The sequence below is a fragment of the Symphodus melops genome, assembly GCF_947650265.1.
Source record: "Symphodus melops genome assembly, chromosome: 16".
NCBI lineage: Eukaryota > Metazoa > Chordata > Actinopteri > Labriformes > Labridae > Symphodus > Symphodus melops.
The window spans coordinates 3,854,225-3,877,102 of NC_136706.1; the positions used below are offsets into that span (position 1 = coordinate 3,854,225).

The window sequence follows — 22,878 nt, forward strand, 5'->3', positions numbered from 1 at the left end:
TTCATTCGAGACAGTACATGTGAAGGAAAGCATTCGATAGCATCGCTGCACATGTGTGCTAAACAGAGAAGCTATCCCTCCCAATAATACCTCTCCAGGCATTCCAGTCGTTAAAGTGGCCATTTATTTATTCAAGCACTACTACGGATGTATAAGAGCCATCCTTGTTTAGCAGCTCACTTTTCTGTCAAACAAAGCAGAGTACCTCCACCGGCCATTAGCAGCTTACCGAGAAACCAAAGTTATTACCCTCCCTTTTGGAAAGCACGCCGTCACATTGGGCGGACACTCTTTTCCATTGGGATTCAATAAATGTGCATAGGGCCATGGTATAGGGGTCTTTTTGAAAGACTTTGTGCTCATGCCTGGGACTGTTTAACCTTGCACGTACCACAACTGCTCTACAAACACACCTTGCAGCTAGAACAAATAAGTCAAAAGACACAGCTGGTTTGTACTTTACATGCATGATTTATTTCCCATTTTGGGGTTTGTTCTTTGTGTCTTCTAAACTTTGGCCTTGCAAAAAACACTCTCCTCCCTACTACAACAATGGTCCTGGGTGGCAGGAGCTCAGTACGGAAGGATTTGAGCTGGTAAGCAAGGAATAGGATTTATTGGTTGAGAGGTGCCAATTCACTTCCATGCTGCCCTTGAGCAAGAGACTAAACCCCAAAACTGTCCTAACACGGACATCTTCAATTAGCCATAGTGCGTGTATGTAATAATCATGAAAAATAATACAGTTGTTTTGTAACCCACCTTACAGTTAAAAGAGAATGTCTAAGTGCTGCAAGTAGCATAAAACAACAATAGCAGAGTTAGACAATTGAAATCAATGTGTGTTATATTATGTGTTATGTTGTGCGTTATCCTGATTAATATGCTATATCTTCGTCTTCTGTCCACCTATCCATCTACAAAGTACTTTAAGATTGAAAGCCGTGTTTTAGGCTTCAGCCTCTTTTAATAGCCCTCCAGAGAAAAAGACCCACCTGTAATTCAGTAAATGACCTGCCTAATTGTTCTTAAGAGGAGCCATTAGTCCCATGATGACATACCATTGTGAGGGATAGTGTTGATGTAATTACAGAACAAGAAACATTTTGTTTTCTCATTATGACTTGATATATGCCGTCTTGTCAGATCATTAACAGGAGGTTTGAGTAATTGTTTATTTATGATTTGTCATTGCCAAACACAGTTGTGACATATCTTGAAAATCTGTGAAAATCTGCTGTCTTCTATTACAGGGGTATTTTTGTCTGGTGTGTTATTCTCTAAAAGGGGCTGGAGAGTGTTCAGTCATATGGCTCATTTTCAAAGACCAGGATGTACATTTAAGAGTGCTAGCTTGTTTCTAATACATAATGAAGATTTCCATTATCTAATGGCTAACAGAATTAGCGACATCGCAGCAATTCTTCTTTGACCTAAGAAACTATTTTCCATAACATTAAGAAAAATGGAGATTTAGTTAGTTTCTTTCCGTCTCTACAGTTTATTAGGTTGAAGTTGTTTCATCCACTACAATTGTTAATTTACTGCGCTGTGTGCCTCTAAATTGCCCCCCCCGGGGACAAATAAAGTTTTCTTTAATTGAATTGGTCAAAAGTTGGCAACCTGCGGGTTGAATTAATTTAGCCCAAATAACCAGGAAGTCAAGAGTGCATCCTGTCATACCTTTCCCTGATTTGCCCTATGGTACTGAATGGAAGATATTGCTACAGTGCTTGGACTGTTTAAAATGCGGCTAAGACATACCCCATGTTTTTTTGTTGTTGTATTTATTGGTGAAGTTGCTACTCATGGTTCCACCAAAATTCCAAATAATCAGTTGTAAGGAAACTGAAGAATGATTTGATCGCTCTTATTGAATAAGAGAGAGGGCCTTGGCCCTGCCAGCCCATTTTTAACAGCCATCCCTGCTCTTTCATTCAGTAATCTGTAGTAAGTTGTGAGATGACTGTACATGTCTGTTGCATCTTCATTCAAGAACAAACTCCTCCCTAAAGAGGGACAAATTAACTCTTATACTCGTTTAAAGCCACTTCACTTTTTTTTTTTGTAATCTTTTACATTAGTCCATACAGGCGTTTCTACCTCCCTCTGAGCATTCATATGAGGTCAGTTGTACACTTGGGGCAAGTGCATAAAGTCTAATTTCCTTTAATTAGTCCACAAGGCAGTAGCCTTGTTACGGACCGCTATTCACTGTTATCTCTAACAGAGAGTGACACCATATGTGCACACAAGGTCAAGGTGTTCTTTATGTGTTCTGCCTGGCTCTGGCTCGGGCTCACTTGTATCCATAGGGGAGAGAATGATACAAGCAGCTCGTAATGGAGGCTTTCTGGCGTGGTTCCCACATGTTCTCACTCGTGGCTGTTTTCTGTCCAGATTTTAGCAGGGCACTAAACACATGGTCAGGTGCTGTGTGCTGCTTCAAGGACTCTGCTACTGTCGTGATGGCACGAGTCCAAGGTTCGGGTGTGTCATAAGTGAAGAGAAAGGACTGTTTCTTTGTCGTTACAGGATAGATTATGTCATGAATTATAACCTTTCATTCACATGTAACATAAGCTCTCAATTAGAACATACTATTACTCTTTGTCAATGATATTTCAATATGAGTTTTTCTGTTCTTGAAGTGATTGTTTGGTATGCTCTGGTGATTACTCAGTGCACTCTGATTGCTTGCCATCTGCATTTTTAGATGCACAGCATGCCATGGAGCTGATTTGTTATTCAGTATGCACGAAAACATTCACTCATATTTAGCAGGCTTCACATCCCTCCAAAGGAGAGCTGTTGTGATTTAGTCAGAACAGGTCTGATAATGCAAACCAGTACTCCTTAAAGAAAGGGGTACGATGGAGGTATGTTGGTTTGACTTTCCTGATAGCTAACGTCTTCACACTCACTGGTTAGTTCATCCGAGTGTCTTTTTTTGCCATATCAAAACAAACATGTCCAGCTACTTCTTGTTTACATGGTTGCGTGAATAGACATTGCTGTTTAATACAGTCGGTGTCATTTCTGTATTTAATTGAACCAAAAGAGGAAAGGCCACTGTCAGACCTGTCAGAGATCTCCTGCTCCAGCTTTAAAGGGAAGAGGTCCTGCAGTTACCATTGGATGGAAAACATCTATTACATTCTTGCAAATGTGATATGTCAGAAACACCTTGAGGGAATCTGTTAACTTTTGGCACAAATGTTCATTTAGACTCAAATTTGACATGCTCAGATTTTGGTGGTCAAAGGTCAAGGTCAAGGTCATTGAGATCTCCAAAAATGTTTCTGGCTTTGTGATGAGGGATTTTACCCAAAAGGCTAAAGGTTAAGTTCACTTTACATAAGTATGTCCTGTAGAAACAATTTTAACACATTTCCACATCATCATTCTTTCTAAATGTGCTCATAAATAACTTAAAGGAATATCTATTTCTATACCAAGATCCTGGTTATTCGGCACAAACCTCCACATTAAATGAGACTATCTGACTATAAAAATGTATGTATAACCCCGTGTTTTCTCATGATCGACAAGCCATTTACAATCAATTTGATGATCCCTGTTTGTGTCATCTAACTAAAATGGATGCTTTGTAGAGACAGCGAGGGAGGCAGAACACGAGTTATGTGAGAAAACCTCTCGTTTCTTTGCGACTGCAGTCTCCATGAGTTTAAAGCAGCGACAAAATTGAAGCCAAAAACAGACTTGTGCTTCAGTTATTATAATTCTTGCCAGAAGGTATGCCATCTCCAGGTCAAAACCACTGCTGCTGTAAGTTTTTTTTATTGCCTTTCGGTGTCACAGGCTGGATTGAAACTCCAGGGTCAGAGCTTATTTAAGAGGTTAAGCACAAGTGATACTGTGTCCTTGTTTGTCATGGCTGTTAACTTTTGGCTATTAGACATTCAACTTTGCTCAACTTATATGCATTGATGAAAGTGTATCTGAGCGGGTAAACTTTGGGGTCCTTATGGTTTTCTTGGGAGAGAATAGGTAATAAATAATAATAATAATAATAATAATAATAATAATAACTTCATTGATATAGGACCTTTAATTAACTGTTCACAAAGTGCTTTAAATAAAAACAACTCCAAATACGTCAGTGTTTTCGAGAGGAACAGAGGTGTGACTATAACTAAGGAGCGTTTGTCTTTAGACTAAGACTACATGTAAAATATCTGCCCAAAGAAACGCTTGCACATATCACTTTAAAAGCTTGAAGTTTGTATTTCACAATGTTTAACAATTCTGTGCATGATACTGTGTGGGACTGTTTGAGTTGTAAGTGCAGACGTGCAAATAGTCAAACACTGTGGAAATGTGCATTAAATAAAGTTCAGTATGCTTCCTCGTGATCCAGTGTGTAATAGTTTTTAAATGTATTTAAAAAGATATTACATTGGACAACTGTGATACTGTTTGAACAGTTCCCTAAACATTTATTCTTCTATAGTCGGAGGACTTTCAGACACGGATGTGCACCACATACATAATCTGCCTGTCCCTCTTGTACACACACAGCACGTGCATGCTTGAAAACACAAACCATTGTAATAGAGCTCTTGTTTGACTGAGCAAGTGTCATGACCAAAGTAAATGAGTTCCCTTTAGACTCCCAGATGTAGTGCGAGAGGAAGAGAGAGGACACAAATAATAGAGGCAAACTCAGGCAGAAGTGGTTTCTAACCCTCCCATCGTTGTCTTTCTCTCTGTTCCGTCTGACCGTTCACTCACCTGCTCTCCGCTGTTCTGTTGCTGGGTAACAGTTACCGTCAGAGACCAGGAGTTCAGGTAACAAAAGGAAACTGCATCTGAAGGGAGATGGTAATTGAATAACTGTGATGGTGTGTGCATTTTCTGACAGCTTATTTTCATGTGTACGTTCGTTTTTTGAGACAATTTCATAGAATAATTCTAAAACAATGTGTACATATCAGTGTAGGTGTTACTGAATATAAAATGATAGAAACTCCTAAAAAAAAAAAAAACCCATTCCAAATCGTGGACATTTCTCTCAACCAAAAGGTCGGGGTTCAAATCCGGATGTGACCGCTTAACCCAAAGTTGCTCCAGCTGCTTTATCAGCCTTGTATGGATGTACAGTATATGAATGTGATTAGTTACTTCTGATGGTCTCTTTACAATGCAACTGTGTGTGTGTGCGTGTGCGTGTGTGCGTGTGTGTGTGTTAGCACGAGTGTGATTGAGATTAACAATCACCTGGCCTGTTTAATTGATGCATTGTTCAGGGAAAACCAAATCAAGCAATTTGCAGAAACTGCGGAGTTAAGCATCATTTAACAAAACAATTACAAACGATGTGTCTTTAGAAATGTCTCATCACAATCAGTATTTAATTCTGAACAGCTCTGCCGCATACACACTTCTCTACGTGCCTGGGCTTCATGTGACAGAACATGCAGTCCGTTATTTTAACTGTTGAACTGATTTTCCTTTTGAAATGAGTTTGCTTCGTCACTGTGGTTATGTCTCAATTTATCGCTCTACTTCAGGATAGAGCATATGAGTAATGCTCCTGTTGTTGGGTAGTTGTGTGATTAAGTTGTCACAGCATTGTTTTGTAATCGTTTGTGGCCAGTTTCTATTGGACAAAACTGGGAATATGTGTAAAGAGGACACAAGTTTCACAGTTATTCTGGCCTCCAAAGTATTCATGCAGTCAAGGTCACACATACTGCGTCTATTCCCATGCTTCCATTTCCGTACTCTTTGCAAAAAAAAAAAAAAAAAAAAGCTTCTCTCAGAGCCGCTCCCTGGAACGTTCCTGTGTGATAACGAGCGTAATCTAGTAGTAACATTGCTCAGGTACAGACTCTCTGTTTGAATGCCAGGGGACACTCTGTGCTGGCAAATGATTCCGTTTAGTTGAGACGCTTCTTTATATATTGATGAATGACTTCAGAGATGTTTGCTGTTGGGAATTCGACCATCCCCGCTGCATATCTCATTAACCTCTATGAGCTCTTGAGATAACAACGCCAAGCTTTGCCATACTAACTACCTCAAGTTGGCAGACAAGTGGCTTCGCCTGCTTCTATACCTGTCTATTGATTCATCCTGGTCCCTGCTGTTCTTTTAATGCCCCCTCCAAGCTCAGTGATTAAAGTCTTGGGGAAATTTCCCATGAATGTATGTTTGAACTGCTTGTTTTTCCCTCCCCTTAGTGCTAATGATAGCAGATGTGTTTTTGCTAGCAGCCATTAATGACTCTAGCACCAATTGGGAACATCTGTGCTATTTGAATTGGCCTTGGAAGTTTTATGCAGACCTCTGTTACCCATTAGCATTTTCTCGAGAGTGATCTGAATTCATTACAAGTTGTCACTTGATGTATTTTCATTTTTGTCTCGGGCTGCTGTCAGTGTTCCTAAAAGACAGACTGATGTTTCTTACATGCTCCTGTTTCAACGCTGTGCCGACATGGAATAAAGTGTCAATGCTAACACTCTGCACTGCGTGAAATGTGTGTTGTCGAGGCTGCCAGCCAAGAGAGGAGACGTTGCAGTGATATGAGAAACATGGCAGGGTCCAGAGATAGGTTTGGAGAGAGGGTGAAAGTGAGTTTTTGATTGCATCTGGCATGAATGGACAAAGTCTACCTCTCTCTCTCTCTCTCCCCTCCTTCAGCTCCTGGTGCTCGCTGACAGCTCTACTCTTGCAAGCTGTTGTGGCGGCACTTGGCCGACAGCTGCAGACACAAATAAAGGCCTCACTTTCAAGCTAAACGACAGGGAATATAACAAGGGCTGAGGCCCCAGCTGCCTGTGATGGAGGTACACGGGCCACAAGCACACCGTCGCACATAAAAAACACCTCTAATCACACACAGCTTCGTTTCACCTGCCGGCTTTCAAAGCAGGGATCTCTCTCTCTCTGCGACGGAGAGGGATTCATGCGATTCACTGCAATCTTATGTTTATTCTGTCTTCTATTAAACAATGAGAACAACCAAAGTAATCCTTGTAAGCCTAGGATAACATTTGTTTTCAAATATGGCCCTCGAAGCAGTATGGGAAAACAAAATGACCCTGCATGTGTGTCCAATCTGTCCATGGTCACACCCTCCCATGCTGCTCTTTACAAGAATGCACCATTGTCCACAGCCGGATGCCTGTATCTTTAGAAAAGAAAAGAAAAAAATCCATTCCCTGGCCATTTCACTCCTCAGCACTTCCTTTTTTTCTCAATCAAAGTCACCCCAAGGGCCTCATTGTCCGTGGCCCTCTTATTGCCTTGTTATGAACAGCTGTAGCAAGCTTCCATAGGCCCCTTGTGAGGCTACTGCAAATATTGGCATTACCTCTCTAATCACTTTTCTTTCTCTGAAATGTCACCATCCCAGGCGTCTTGTGTGCTTACAGTCTGCTTGCATTCGCCTCCAATTGCCGATATCATTCATCTCTTATAAAAGCAAATACAAAAGTGGTAATGTAGTGCGGCGGGGATGGGTGGTGTCTCTTTTTCTCCAGCAGCACTAATTTGCCACAGTAATGAGCAAGCAGCGGTGCATGGTCATCAGGCAATTATATTTGGTTACCATGCAAACAGTGAGCATCATGGGATGTCATTATACTGAGGAATATACCAAGGCCCTATTACAATGTTGGGCAAAAACAAACAAATGCTCGCTGTTCTCTTAATGTACGCTGTTTATGTCTATTTTAAATCTGAACTGCTTCTCCTCGGGGGATGACCTTATGGGGAGCAAACTGATGCCCTCAGTCATCATTGTTTTCTTTTCCCACTATTCACTTACCAATTTACTTTTTAATGCAACTCATGAAGTGTAATTATATCAAATCAAAGTCATGGTGGGAACTTTAATTGTTAGTTTGCTCAAAAATACCCAGCCAAGCCAACGTTATAAAAAAAAAATGATCACAACAATATGTTTTCTCTCCTTACAGGAGGCCAAACCAATTTTAGTTTGATTATACCTTGAATTGCCCATTGGGTGGTATAATGGGAAATGTTTAACTGAATGTCCCGAGAGATTTCAATAAACACTGATGTTCTCTCTCTCAACCATGCTGCCCTCAGCAGCGTGAGTCATACTAATGCTGCGGTCCTGTTTTCTCTATGACAGAACAAAACCGATGTACGTAAGTGTTGTCGTGCTCTCAGGATTCACTATTTCAAGGACAGCATGGCAAACACATGTGAGAAGATGCCTTTTTGTTTGCACACTCACGTAACTATTTGTTTCACTTTTCGAGCACTGCCAAGTTGCCCTTGAGCAAGGCACCGAGCCCCCACCAGCTCTTAGGGGCCCTAAGTGCCACCCTAATCTGAGTTCATGTATCCTCTGCAACTATTAGTTTATGCCAGACACATTGATATTGAAGATATGCCACAACAAACACACCTCTAGTAAGAAGCAGCATGATAATTGTGTTGGAGCTTTTGACAACTAAATACAACTAAACAGGCATGTGGGCACATGATGCTACATAGAGTCAGTCATGACATTAAAAGAGCTTCATTTGATGCAATATGTCTAAATGTCAAATATGTTTCCTGTTACTTTTCAACGTTGTTTTTTTATGATTTCACTCTGTAAGTGTTTTAACAAGACGTTTTCATTCCCAGCCAACAGCTTGCAATATACAGTGCGGATGTAGAGCTATTCTATATGCCCCAAGCTTCCAGACCCTGAACCTGTCTTGTTGTTTGGCCGGCTGTAGAAGCCGGTGGTGGGTGGAGGGCATTGGCTAAGGCTAGAAAAAGCCTGGGAGAAAGGTATATTGAGTGGGTGGGAGCAACACACCAGCAAAACAGCCCTAATTCTGTGTTATAATTCAAAAAGCCAGAGCTCACAAGCACATTATCTGCCCTCCAATCTCCTCTCTGTGTGGGGTAGTGCATCATTGCATGTAAAAGGGGCGGACGGAGAGGTGGAGTAATGAAGGGATTGAACACCATGGAGATGATGGAGATATGTATTAGTTCCCATGGTGAGTGGGAAACAAAATGGAAAGGTCGACCTGGTGCTTTCCAGTTAAGCTCCAGGAGATTTTCATTCACTTTTCAATCACAGTGTAATCAGATTTTATGATTAGGTACGGGCTTTTGGTCAGTGTAATTTCTCTGGTGATTTAGATAGCCGAGTCTACGGACTTTTTAGATTATTTTCAGTTGCTGCAGAATAAATTATTTCTTTTTTTTTTTTTAATTTATTATTATTTTTTTAATCAAATCATTTTACATATAAAATTGAGACAACATGGATTTGTTTGTTTTTAGGTGGGGTTTTTTTGTGTTCAAAAGTGATTGTGCGTTTCAGCATGAACCATGTATGCAGTGGGTGATAGTTGCTGGTTTGTTGCACTGTTATACAGAGTGCTGAATTTTTACATTAAATTTCACTATAAAACTTTAAAAGAAATAACAAACCCAAAAAATGTATTGGGGACCGCTTAAAAAAAAAGAAAAAAATAGCCTTGCTGTGATTTCTTCAATGTTGTTAAAAACCTAACGCTCTATCTCCATTGTTCGACCTTGGAGGGCTACAGATTTAATCAATTTTGTTAATTTTTCATACTAAATAGAGGGAGGACTCAACTATGATATCCAATTATCCTATTGTTTTTTTTTCTTCTGGAATCCAGAGCACAACAGTTAGTACCTGAATGCATGAATATGAAAGCCAACTGGGCCCGTTTTTTACATGACTTAAATCAAAACCTACACCAAAAATCTTCCATTATAAGAATACAGATGGTGTACCTTGCTGCGCTGTGAGAAGGACACATAGTTCTTTCTCCCAGGTACGTGCCCAGGTAATGGACAGGCGTGCTTTCTCCAAGGTGAATTAGCCGAGTGGAAACATAACCCGGCGAGCCAAGTCCTGTCATTCACGCTGCGACTTCTAGTTGGACAGAGAGAATAAGGAGCAGATGCTAGAGCACATGCCACTTTAACTTCCCGCTGGGGAAGAAGGGATGGGAGAAACAGATACAACAGCGGCAGCGGGGGACGGTAAGGTAAGAGTGGGAGGTGGACAAATGACAAAGTGGCAAAGAGAGGGAGAGGATGTTGTTGTCGTCTGGCACATTGTACTGTATATAATGGTTTGTAGGCATTAGACAGTAGTCTGTGTGTTCACCTGTGCCTGCCAGCTTTTTAACAGGTATCTAACTACACGTGTTATCTGTGACTTCGTTTTTAGCTAAAAAAAAAAATCTTATTGTTCCAAGTTCACCACCTAAACCGACACTCTCACAGTGATATTTTCTCTAAAGAATAATCTGAAGATTGCTGTTGTCCTGTCTTCCCTGGAAGCAGGAAGTGGTTTGTTTCCTGGGTTCAGTGAGCTGTGGACTCCGCTGTGCACAGATGGTGGCTAAACTACCAAGCATGTGTCGGATTTGTTGGCTCCGAGTCGTGTTATTTTGCTGTGTAAAATACGCTTATTGGGATTATAAGTGAGTCATTATTCAGCCGAAGGTTTTAAAAAAAAAGTCTTTTTTTTTATTCATATTTTCATTTTCCACAGCAGCTTTAAAACCAGCTGAGAGAGTGGATCATTATCATAAACCATCAAACTTTGCTAGCTTGTGAAGAACTGTATTTAGTTTGACGAAGTGGTGATGAATGAAATGTGTGTTAGCTTCTTTATAACCATTTGCTACTCAGGAACATCTCATCCTGTTTTCTTTTACTGAAGCATGTTTTTGGAGAGAACACAAGGTACTTGGGGCCTAATGAAAGAATCAGTGCACAGTGAAAACCTCGTTACGCTCCAATCATCTACTGATGAGTTACACAACCAACCCTTGGACCTGGTTCGTCTGGCCCTTAGTTGCCACACGAACAAAAACGTTATTGTGGAGTTTGCACTCCTTCTAACTACAATACGGTCGTTGAGCTCTCAGCCTTAGGTGAAAGTTGTACAGACTGTTCCCTCGAGTCCTGCAGCCTGAAACCGCTGGTCACTTGGCCCTAATCCTCTTCCGTAGATCCCGAATAGTTGTTGCCTTAAATGTTTCTTTACACAAATTTTTATTATCAAATGATTTGGTAACATATAGTTAATTTCAGAAAACTTTACCTGTGTAGACTTTTCACTCAAATAAGTGCCTTACACTGAATCACCATCCACATGAACACACCCACACACAAAGCAAGAAACGCATAGTTGACTCTAATTAATGGAGCACAAAACACAGACATTCAAGAAAGATAAACAAAGAGTTAGAAACTGGAGAAACAATATCATTAATCTTGTGAAACAATGAGGAAACACCACAGGGAGACACGTAAAGCTCTTTCTTTGGATGTATCAGCAAAAATGCACAGCTCAAATGAAAGTACTGTGCCACGATTATTAAACAAATGGGTATTAAAAAGTTCAATTAAAAGCTTGAATACGGGTATTTATATGTTCAATTCAAATATTCAAACAGATGATGAATTATACACACCAGCATTCGTATCGTGCAGTGCTTCATCACAGCATATGAGTGTTAGCATTTTCAGTTTGCATCAGTGCCTCTCCTCTCTTTAGATTTTAGATGTCCAAATTAAAGGGATACAATATGACGCTTTTTGCATCACATGAAGAAAACTTTCAAGCAAAGAAAAACACATTTTTCTTGTCTCTGGGCAAAATGAGGGTTGGATTCATGACCATTCAACACTACTACCATGTTTCTAATGATACACAGCTTCATGTAAATGGGTGAAGTATCCCTTTAATAAACCTTAGATGTTAATTAACCAATTACGCTCAAGTTAAATACAGATTCTTTGTTTTTGAGTCAAAATGAGGCAAAACGTCTGCACACACATCCGCCATTCAGGGACTCTTTTTTTTTTTTTTTTTCTCTGAAAGAGCCAAAGAAAGGTGACAAAGCAGAGAGATCCATGGTGACCGATCAGAATGAGTGTCACACTGCAGAGAAAAAAATACGACTGCATACACCTGCAGGACTCATATCAGCGCACAAACACTTCCACAGACACATTGAACATGTTCCTTTCGTTTTGTAAAATACGTTACCAGCCTTGTCTGCTTCACTTTAACAAACAAACAAACAAACGAGTCAAATGCAGGCTCCACTGTGATGACTTTTCTGCGGAGCCTGATAGGATTGTCACAGATTTTTAAACTTTGATTATCTCATACGGTGTTGGAAATGTCATGGTGATGTATTTTTGATCAAACAAAGATGTGTCTTAGGATCTAATTTCCAAATGTATTGTATTGATTTTTGTTTTCTCACCCAGGTTATATACTGTATCATCTGTTCTATTATAATGCAGGGCTTTATGAAAGAGGTAAATACTATATTAATTATTATTAATATAATAGAGAACATGTTGGTACAAAACAGTTTCCTAAGATCCTTTTTCCATATAACCAAGACATTCTAGGTTTTTACATTTATTCTAAAAGATGTAAAGTTCATTTCTTACTTCCACCAGAAGCCATTCAATACATCAATAAGAGTCTGTACTATTCCTCTCTTATAGTTTCAACATATCTTACATTGCTTAGCCAGTAATAGTTTTACCTGAGGATTGTTCTGTTATTGTCTGTTGAAAATATGTTGAATAATTCATAGCTGTAATTCTATGTTTTTTTTTTTTTTCTTGCCAAGTTCGCCATTCAATCTGTAAAAGAACAGAGAAAGGAATATGTGAGAAAAGATGAAATGGTAGTGAGCCAGCCCCGTAGGGTTAGATAAAAGGAAAGAGAAAACAGTATTATCAGAAGAGAAGAGAGAGAGGAAGAGGTAAAAAGGGATGTAAAAGCTGGGACAAAAAGAAAAGGATGGAACATTAACAACGCGAGGGCCATTTGGAGATGGATGGGTAAAATGAACCAAAGATGGAACAATAAAAAAAACGTACAAATGGATTTATTGGAAAAGGGAAATGCACGGTGAGTAATATGATATAAGGCCGTCAATAGAACTTTTTTCCAGTCGGTTTTGATTTGGCTTTAACAAAAAGAGGACGTCTCGGCTAGTGGGGAAGCACGGGAGTTCTGCAGCAGCCTTTAATGTGACATCTGGTGTTTCCTGGGCAACAATAAACATCTGTCATGGCGGTTACCACGACTAGACACACATCCCGTTTCAACTCTAACACAACTTGGCTTTAATTTCTGTTCATCACCAAACACCTTAAGCAGCCTACTTTCTTATTATGATACCTTTAAGACTCATTGAATGTCTTTCTTTGTGGACCTTTAAACGACAGCACTTCTAAAGACAGATGGACTGAAAGTTCATTCATGTAGTAAGATTCAAACCACTGGCTGCCATTGAATGATGCTATACCTGGGCGGTGGAGTGGAAAATAGAAACAGATCAAGTGGGGCGGGGCAAGCGGCGTCCACGACGGAGCAAAAGCGAGGTGCACACGGGGGATGTGGGAATTGGGCGTTACTGTGTGTGGCTGATGGCGCCGCGGTTTGTGAACGAAATGTCTTTTTGTTGCTATGAGACAAAGATTTTCACTTGAAATTTTTCCTACTTCAAGTTCTCATAGTGCAGTCATATGTTCACTGTGATAGTTTAGCATCATTTTATCTGAACGTTGCAGAAAATCAGCTAATTCAAGCTGTCCAAAAATACTGTCTTAAATACGGTGACTTTCGGCAGAGATTGTTGAAATAGCCATCAGACTTGAGATTCCTGTCCTAAGATGAACTGATGTTCTTTGTCTCTTTGCTGCTTTCCAAACAGTTTGGCCGATTTCATTGACTGTCAACTCTAGAGTCGTGATCGCCGGAGCAGTCGGGTCTCACCTCACGCTCAAGTGTTTGCCACCCTTCTCAACTTCTATCGCAGTTGTTTATGTGGTTCGAGGTCTTTTTTTTTTTTTTTTTTTACAGCCTTCCATTTGTGGCGCCTGCATTAATCTATGTACAGTGACACAGCTATAAAACAAAGGTGCTGAGAATTGACAGATGAAATAAGAGTCGACTCAGGGTACTGACGATTGATGTTTGCATCACAGAGTTCCCAGGGGCCTCCCTAAAAAAAAAAAACATATATATACACACACATATATATACACACACACACATATATATATATATATATATATATATACCACTGACTGAAGTAAACCTATACTCAAAAAAAAAGATGTGAAATTATTGGCCTTCCAGCAGCTCTCCTCCTTCCTGCGAAGTCTCTGAGGGACTAAAGCAGCAGGGATTTGTATGGTCTGAAGACGAACAGAAAACCCATTTTCCCTCATGGCTACATCTGCCACTGCGAATATATATGGCTGTTGTTCTGAGGAGTGGACGACAGATTTGATCAAACATGAGGGCGAATGGAGACTGAGGGACACAAAGTAATCGAGAAGGGGAGAGAGAACAAACGCGATAGGAGGGAGGGAGGGAAGAGGAAAACATTGTGAGATGAGACGTGAAAGGAAGTTCGAGAGAATCTTAAGGGCACTGATGTTGCCAGAGACCGAGTCAAATAAACAGATATGAACTGACAAAAGCTGACAGAGCTTTTGCTTGGGCTTGCACTTTGCAAAGACTTCAGACTGTCTGCACTGGAGCAGTACTTTGGCACCAAGGCTGCATTATTCAAATTTAAATGTAAGAAGGCTTATTAAGGTTTTTAAATGTCAAACTAGTGCATGGCTGGATTGTAAAAGGTGCAATTACTTAACATTTCCACGACAGAGGGATAATTTGTTCTTTACTTTCTAATCACAATCCACTGACGTGTTACCGCAGAGCTCGCACCAATAAAGACATCAACAGCGCCACAGAACATAATACCGCCTTCTATTGGGCCGCTAACAGGAGAATTACTTAAAACTGAGACTTCAACTTTGTCATTGCATTTCGACATCCTCCTTTTTCCGATGATGTGCTGCGGAGAAATACAATGTCACTCCATTATCACTCCGCTGCTGAAGTGAAACATAAGCCTTGGTATGCTTTTGCTATTCTTCAGAGGGAATTAATGTAGAAGTGCAGACTACGGGGAGTTTTTTTTTTCTTTTTTCCCTGGACTGCAGTTCTGCAAAGCTGCCATCCTTTCAGAGATTAATGAACAAGTTTGTCCGTGGCACTATAGTCCTCTCTGTGCCGCCTCTCTTCTCAGCGTGGTTTGATTTATGGACACCCGGCAGTGCATGAGTTATAATTTCAACGGGGTTTGTTTTTCCTCATGAAGATGGAATTTTAAATGTTGTGATGAATGACCCCTTGTGGATTTTATTTATTATTCTGTCGTGATTTAGTTTGTGCAATGTGTGCGAGTGTGTGCGTTTGTGTGCCACCATCTTCCCTATTTTTCCTGTGACTGGAGTTCATGCACGTATGCGCCTGTGTGTGTGTGTGAATATCACATATTGGAATGCATACTAGTCAAAGTGCTGACGCTGCATTGCTTTGCAACATCACAAATATATCACCTTTCGGTTGCCATGTCTGAATGAATCAAATACTACGTCTCACCTATTGAATGACATTGTGGGGAAAAAAAAAAAATCAAAGAATGAGTCATGCCCTTGCCTTTCTTTCTTCCCTCCAGGCTGTCTGTGCATATGGATTTACTTTATCGTCCGCACCATATGTGGCAAGGTGTGTGATGTTTCCTGTGAAGGCGAGATATTAAACGAACAATGGAGAAAGGCTTCTTGGTAGATTTAAGGGACCATCGTATTCATTTATTTATCAGTTTATTCATCGGGGACAATACTATTAGACGTTGTTCATCTCATTAAAGTGCAACCGATGCAATCTATGGCACTTGTAACCATAGCTAATTTGCGATCCTTGTCCCTGGTTAGGCTTTGAAGAATTAAAACACAAACACACAATACAACACCATAAAACAGACTGCAACTAAGACGGAAAGATTGCATCAAGTTCATCTTGTACCAGGGTGTATTGGCAGGGGACTAGTTGTTCATTTCTTGATGAATTTTCTGGAACTGGTCCATAATGTCGAAGCCCTTTGCTCCGCCGGGTTATCAATATTCACATTTGTTCTGGTTATATCGAATAATTTGCTTTATACTTTGAACAGTGCACCTCTTTCTCGTTTGAGCACAACATTATTTTGTCTCTTTAGGACTCTTGCTAGCTGCCTCACATTACGCTCACATATTGAAGTGCTGATTGCCAAAGCTCTTCAAAAGCTGGCAAATGGTGCTAATTGGCATTCAACCTAATAGAACTGGCGCTAGAGCCGTGATTATAATTGTTATTGTTCGAGGTGGAGTCCATTTTCTATTACGTGCATGTGTTATTGTGCACCACATGATGAATTGACGTTAACAATTAAGTCTGATTATCAAATTGTTGGACCTGCCTCCCTAACAATCTTTATTCCTGTTTTTCACAGGGTGGCCTCATCGCCCTCCTCCTCCTAATTCTCCTCTTCACCCTCGTCCTGTATACCCGCCACCGCTGGTGCAAGCGTCGCCGGATCCCCCAGAAGAGCGCCAGCACTGAGGCGACCCACGAGATCCACTACATTCCCTCTGTGCTGCTGGGACCCCAAGGTAGGGACAGCTACCGCGGCTCCAGAGGGACGCACCAGCACGGGAGCTCTGTCATCGGCATGCCAATCCGCGAGACCCCCATTCTGGATGACTACGACTGCGATGAGGAGGACCCCGGTGGACACTCGCATAACTCCACACCCAACCAGCTCCATAACAAGCTGAATGATGGGAAGTGCCAGGAAGACTATGGAGTTAATATTGGCATGGGAGGACACACGGACATGATGTGCAACCAAAATGAGATCAAGCATAATTTTGATAAACGAGGTAAGTCGCTTATCTAAATACATTATCCTTCATGAGCAATTTAGAATAATGGATAAACAGATCACAGTGTGCACATAATGGAGATGGATAATGCGATAGCTGGAGGATTAACAGCATGATGCTAGTTCCGTCTCAATCATTCGGCAGCATACACTTCCTGCCATAGAAAATCTGTTGCGCTCAGTGGTGGTTGTCCTGCTTTTTGCGAGCATGATTTGTACATCCGTTAAGGCTCTCGCTGCCAGCTCCCCAGATGGACCAGCTTGGGCACTTCACTTTGGCTCTGGCCAGCCCACCCATGTTCCTGATACTGTAGCACAGCATGCATTGCTTACATTTTGTCCCCAATAAGCACTTTTGGGTGAATCACTTTTTAACTTGACAGCGTTTGTGAGATAAGGAGTCTGTTTCTGTGAGTCGTTGTTCTTAAGAATGACCTGTGTCAGAATCAGTACCTGAGTCAGAGTCACCATCAGCTGTGTTGGACAGGTAAGTGTACATATACACATAGTTTGACTTGAATGAACATATATAGAAACAGAGGCAGATCTAGAGTCTTTTAGGGCCCTGAGCAAAAATCAATTGGAGGACCATCCAACCAGCGTGCGTCACCATGTTGTCTACCAGCAGACGCTGACTCCTCTGTCTTTGTTGGCTTTCATCATCAAACGTAGGCTTTCACAGTAATGACGCACACAATGCCTATCAGGGCAATGACAGCGAGTGCTGTCAGATGGTTTCCTCTTAGGGAGATTTCCAACTGCCATTGCAAAATTTGCACCTTAAGGGCCACTGATTTGGTTTCAGTCCCTCAAGAGCTCCCTACTGGTCTGTGGCCCCAAGCACCTGAGGTTCAAGATTCACCTGCAATATTTTGAATTTGAATTGTCGACATCTTAGTTTGTAAGCTCAATGATAACACATATTAGGAACAGCTATTAGCAGGCTAACAGATAACATGCTAACAGATTTAGAGTCACAATGGCTATAGTTTTAACATAAGAAACGTAAGTTCATTTAATTGATCATTTAGTTAACAATGTGGTTAGTAAATTATCAGTGGCATCCAATTATCACCAGCTCAGGTAAATACGAGTAAAAAAAATGATCTGAGAAGTCAACTGAACACTTAGATTTTTTTTTTTAGAAATGAATAATTATTTAAATATTTGAAAATCCAGACCCGTCCCTCGGAGATTACAGGGTTCCCTTTGGTCCTTAAAACCTCTCAAATTAGATTTTTTTAAACACTATCTGTGTGTGAGACGAATCTTTATTCTTCACCGTCACAGACGGTTTAGCAGTATGTGATTTTATTTGTTTTTCATGTGACAATTCACAGCATTTACTGCAGCGTCTTCTGTGCACAGACCGCAAACAGGGACGAGTTGAAAGAGGACATTCAGGTTGAATTAAATTTGGCTTTGATGTGAAACATTATGACGTATTGTTATTGCGCAGGCATTGTTCCTGACACTCTGGCTGCTGTTAACTGTTCATCAGAGCAACAGCTCGTGGAAAGAAGCTGTTGCTCTGTCTGATTGTTATACAGTCCTGTGCAGCACTGACGAAAAAAGAGACACCGGAGAGGGTTGCTTCAAGGGTGCGAAGAATCTGCGGTGATGTTTTCTGCAAGTTCCCTGACTCTTGACATGTATTAGTCCTGGATGGAGTGCAGGTTGGCAGCAGTGATTCATTTTGCAGTCCTTGACAGTCTGTTTTGGCCAGTTCCTGTCTTGTTTGGTCCCTGATCCAAACGAGACAGTGATGGAGGTGCACACTGAATAATAGTGATGTAGAAATTTGATCAGCGGCTCCCAAGGTAGGCTGGGTCCATTCCTGCTTGTGTCTGTGATGGAAGCCCTGATAACTTGAGTCTGCATAGAAAATCTTTGAAACTTATTGGCAGAAAAAAAGTAATTAATGGATGATGAGAACCGGAGATAAATTAACTTGGTAAATTAAATAAAATAAACTAAATGCTGAGTTGATTGGAGGGATTATTTTCAGCTTTTCTCCGGGGTGTCTGCATGCAGGTAGCCTGTTGAACTGCACTTAACACAGTAAGGGGTCTCCAAGCAAAGGTCTGAAATGATACGTTTCCGTGAGTGAAACCTTTTAGATTGTTCGCTGAAGAGATTTTCTTCGCAAGTCATCCAAACGTAATAATCTCAGGCTGTGTAGCGTTAGTTGATATCACATCCTGTTGAACCTGAGGTGCTCCTCTGCACAGTCAGTCTTCAATAATTAAAGGCTTTCTGGCAGAGTCAGAGGGTGCCCTGGTTCATGTCATACTGAATTATTCATAGGTGAGGTTTGCGAAATGGGTAAGCATTCAATGCCCTCTTAGACTCTTAGTATTTATTACTTTACATATCTTCATAATAACAATTGTCTGCAGGTATACATTGCTCAAAAAAAATCAAATAAAATGAGTAGAAATGAATACATGTGCACAGTTGTTTCTGCACGTTTACATGAAGAAGGTGCAACTTTTTACAGATGAACACAGCAGAAGTGTTTTCTGTGTAAATGAGTCTGACTCTGAGTCATGTTGCTGTCTTCAGTAAGTGAGAAGCTTGAGCTGTTTACATCGTGTTTACATGGACGGGACAGCCTTGCCTATAAAAGCTGTTTAAGTCAAGGAATAGAGGAAAGAACAATTTAACAGTCTACTCACTGCTTATTTGGATGTCGTGTACGCGCGTTTAGATCACGGGCCATTCCTTGTCGATTTATGTTCGACATGAAGCTATGAGTTAACCGAAGTGTGCTAACATTCGCCTGCTAAAACGACAATGCAAATCCACAGGCAATAGCTGCTCGAGCAAAGGACAATTTATTTGCACCGCTTGCACTTAACTGTGCTTTATTATGTTTTTTTTTTTTTTTTTTTTAATTCATTCCTCCTTGGTGTGAACTTCGGTGGTGAGGGGTTGAAGGTGTGCTGCTGGAGGAGAGCGGAGGCTTCAGAATTGCGGCTGTGGTTTGTTTTGGTTTAATGCTGCTGCTCAAGGGCGACATCTACTGGATCAAAAAATCCCACTTTCTTCCTTTAACTTTCTTTAGTGTTCATTTTTCTCTCAAGTCCATTAATTAACCTCGTCTTTATTGCACAGGGGGAAAAAACCTAATGACTTACATTTTACAAACATTAACCATTTATTATAATGGCTTACATTTTATTTGGAAACGTTTTATGTTATCTGACTCTTGCTGATATAAATCTCAGATTTACACATTTATTAGTCTGACCCTTATTTTGTGCTTTTTTATGAATTCCTCGACTGTCCACTTTTTAACATGCAGACAGATTAACTAAAGGATCAGCAATCACTAAAATGTGTGCAGTAACCTGCCTTTTTAGTACTGACCTTACAGGGGAGTTATGTTTTTGGCTCCAAAATGAAAGTGCTTTAACCAACAAAATATAATAACTTTTTTGTTCATGTGTACAAAGACCATTACTTTATTGGTACTATAAATATTCTTTCCTGCCTATTGGCTATATCAGTCTTTTAATTATAGACCCCATTTGCATTCCCAGCCATTTTTGTAATATTGCAGGAAATTATGTTTCAAGGGTAAGAGATGAAGGTTAAATTCTGATCTGTTCCCAAGCGGAAGGCAGAATGCTGCGATTAGAGAAGAGGAACAAATACAGTAAAGCAGCGAGGGCAGAGAGGTCAAGGCTCTTACTGTGCAGGCCTGCCTCTTGGGCTAATCACCTAATGATGCCATTATTTTCGGACAACAAAAAGGTCACAAATGATTCAAAAAAAGGGAGCCAAGCAAAGTGGTAATTAGCCGCAACACATCAAGCATATAATCAATATATATATGGACTGCGACTGTACTGCACATATATCCTAATGCACAGACGCATGTAAGACTCTTTCAGAGTGATGCCATGTGTATTATAAAACAAGTCAGAGTTTTGATTTGAATATTTGTCCGATAGTCCAAAGCATATTAAAACAAGAACATTTAAAGACATTAATTGATTTAAGTTCTGTTTAGTCCAAATTCAGAGTCTCTTAACATAAATGGATGGATGGATGATTTGATGGGTGTTTAAATGGACAGATAGATAGATGGAAGGATAGATGGATGGATGGTTGGAGGGATCGATTAATCAATCCCAAACTGGGAAATTATTACAAAGAAAAGGGTTTTGAGATGTGAATACAGTAGTGTTTCTGTTTGATTGACATCTTCCAACTTTGCTTTTTTTTCCTATTGGATCCTTCACAAGCTCAGTCTGAGATTGTTGTCTTGGTTATATGTTTGACAGTTACTTCAGAGGTCAAACTTGATGTGGTGAGGAGGGATATTAAGTCAAGTTTAATGTGTTTCTCTGGGACTCTTTATCATAAAATAGTTAATTAATGTGACAACCAGATATAATTGTGTGTTTTATTTTTGTCACACAGCTCTTGACACGCCACTCTATCATCATCACCCTTCAAGCAGTGTGGCATTTCCTGAAAGAAGTAACAAAAGCTATGTAATATGAAGCCTCTGCCCAATCTGTGTGAGACATTTGAATACAGGCTTGATTAACTCCTGTCCTACCTGTTTGGCATCCCTGAAGTCTCCAAACACCAGTCATCCTTTATCTGTCTGTCCTTGCTGACAGATAACCCCCCCATTCAACTGAACTCAATAGTATTACCCCACGGGATTGTGGATCTGCCTCACAGAGCTGTGCATGGCATCGGCTTTTTGTTACACAGTCAACCAAACAAATGAGGCTTGTCAATTTCACTATTCAGCTGGATTCCCGTGGCTTTGGGAATGCATCGGGCAGCATGGAGGGTGTAAATCAGGAGCAGAGAAAAAACCCTTTGCTCCATGCTGAAAATCTTGTTAGTCCTCAGGGATCAGTAATCACCATCGCAGATACCTCTCCAGAAAGCAGCAAGCTACATCGCCTCGTGATAACATTCCTGTCGGTAGCATGTGCTGCTCAGTCAAATCCTGGATGTAATGACTTGGACTCATTCTACATTCTTGTAGGGTTGTCGTGAGACCAGAATCTTACATTTTGATAAGGTACTACTAAAAATCAACAAAATACAGCTACCTGTTCTGATACTATGGCAACCAAAATACAAGTCCTAGGCACCCATAATTACATTGGACATTATATTACGAACACCTGCACAATGTCTACATTGCACAAATACATTGCCAATGATTCAGAATTAAAAGTTAGAGATTATACATACACGCATACATGCATACATACTCACCCATATGCACATACACAAAAATGTAAAGTGTTGTGATAAGCGCACATTTAAAGCTTAGCAAAAAACTGCTAAAAATAGAAATAAATAATTTTTGATGTGCTTTTAAAAGCTCCTCTCTCAGGAACTCAGGCAGGCCGTTCCAACCACTTTGGTTAAAACAACTGAAAGCCTCCCTGCTTTGGCGTTTGCTCATGGGATGGTCTGAGAGGACCTGCGGACCTGAGAGTTTGAGCTGGTGTGTAGCTGATTAGCATGTATTTTACATACTGAGAGACAAAGCCAGTCAGTGCTTTGTATGAAAGTGACAACGTTTTAAAATCAATTGTTGTTTGGACCAGGAGTCAACGGAGGGATTTAGTAACTGGTGTGATGAGTTTCTGTTTCAGCTTTAAACATTTAAAGAAACCTTGAGAGATGTATCTTGACTTTTATGATATCAGATTAAAACATACAACAACAACAAGATACACAACTAACCAGAGAGTAGGCATCAGAAAGTGAATAATACACACCAACAATTCTCTATAGGATGACGTTATATACTGGAAACAACTGATATTGGAATATTTTTACTTTATGCATTATATATTGCAATTTTCACAGAATTATAACAGATTGATGCAGTATCTTTTTGAATAACATCAATTGGAATTTCAATCAAACAATCCTACACACACACACACACACACACACACAGATTTTATAAGACACATACAAGTATTTAGTCTTGGTGTATTGATGCTAAAGAGTTAGAGAATGGAAACATCATCTTCTTGGACTGGCTGTGACTCATTTCATCATGTGCACTACATGTGTCGCC

General features: G+C 40.3%; 1 protein-coding gene across 1 annotated transcript in view; it reads left to right on the forward strand.

Annotated features, from left to right (window-relative positions):
• Positions 1 to 22,878, forward strand: part of astn2 (astrotactin 2) — a 278,125-nt gene that overhangs the window by 61,035 nt on the left and 194,212 nt on the right. The window contains exon 3 of the mRNA XM_079363577.1: positions 16,374 to 16,803. Coding sequence (XP_079219703.1) covers positions 16,374 to 16,803 — 430 coding nt within the window. The remainder of the gene's footprint in view (positions 1 to 16,373; positions 16,804 to 22,878) is intronic.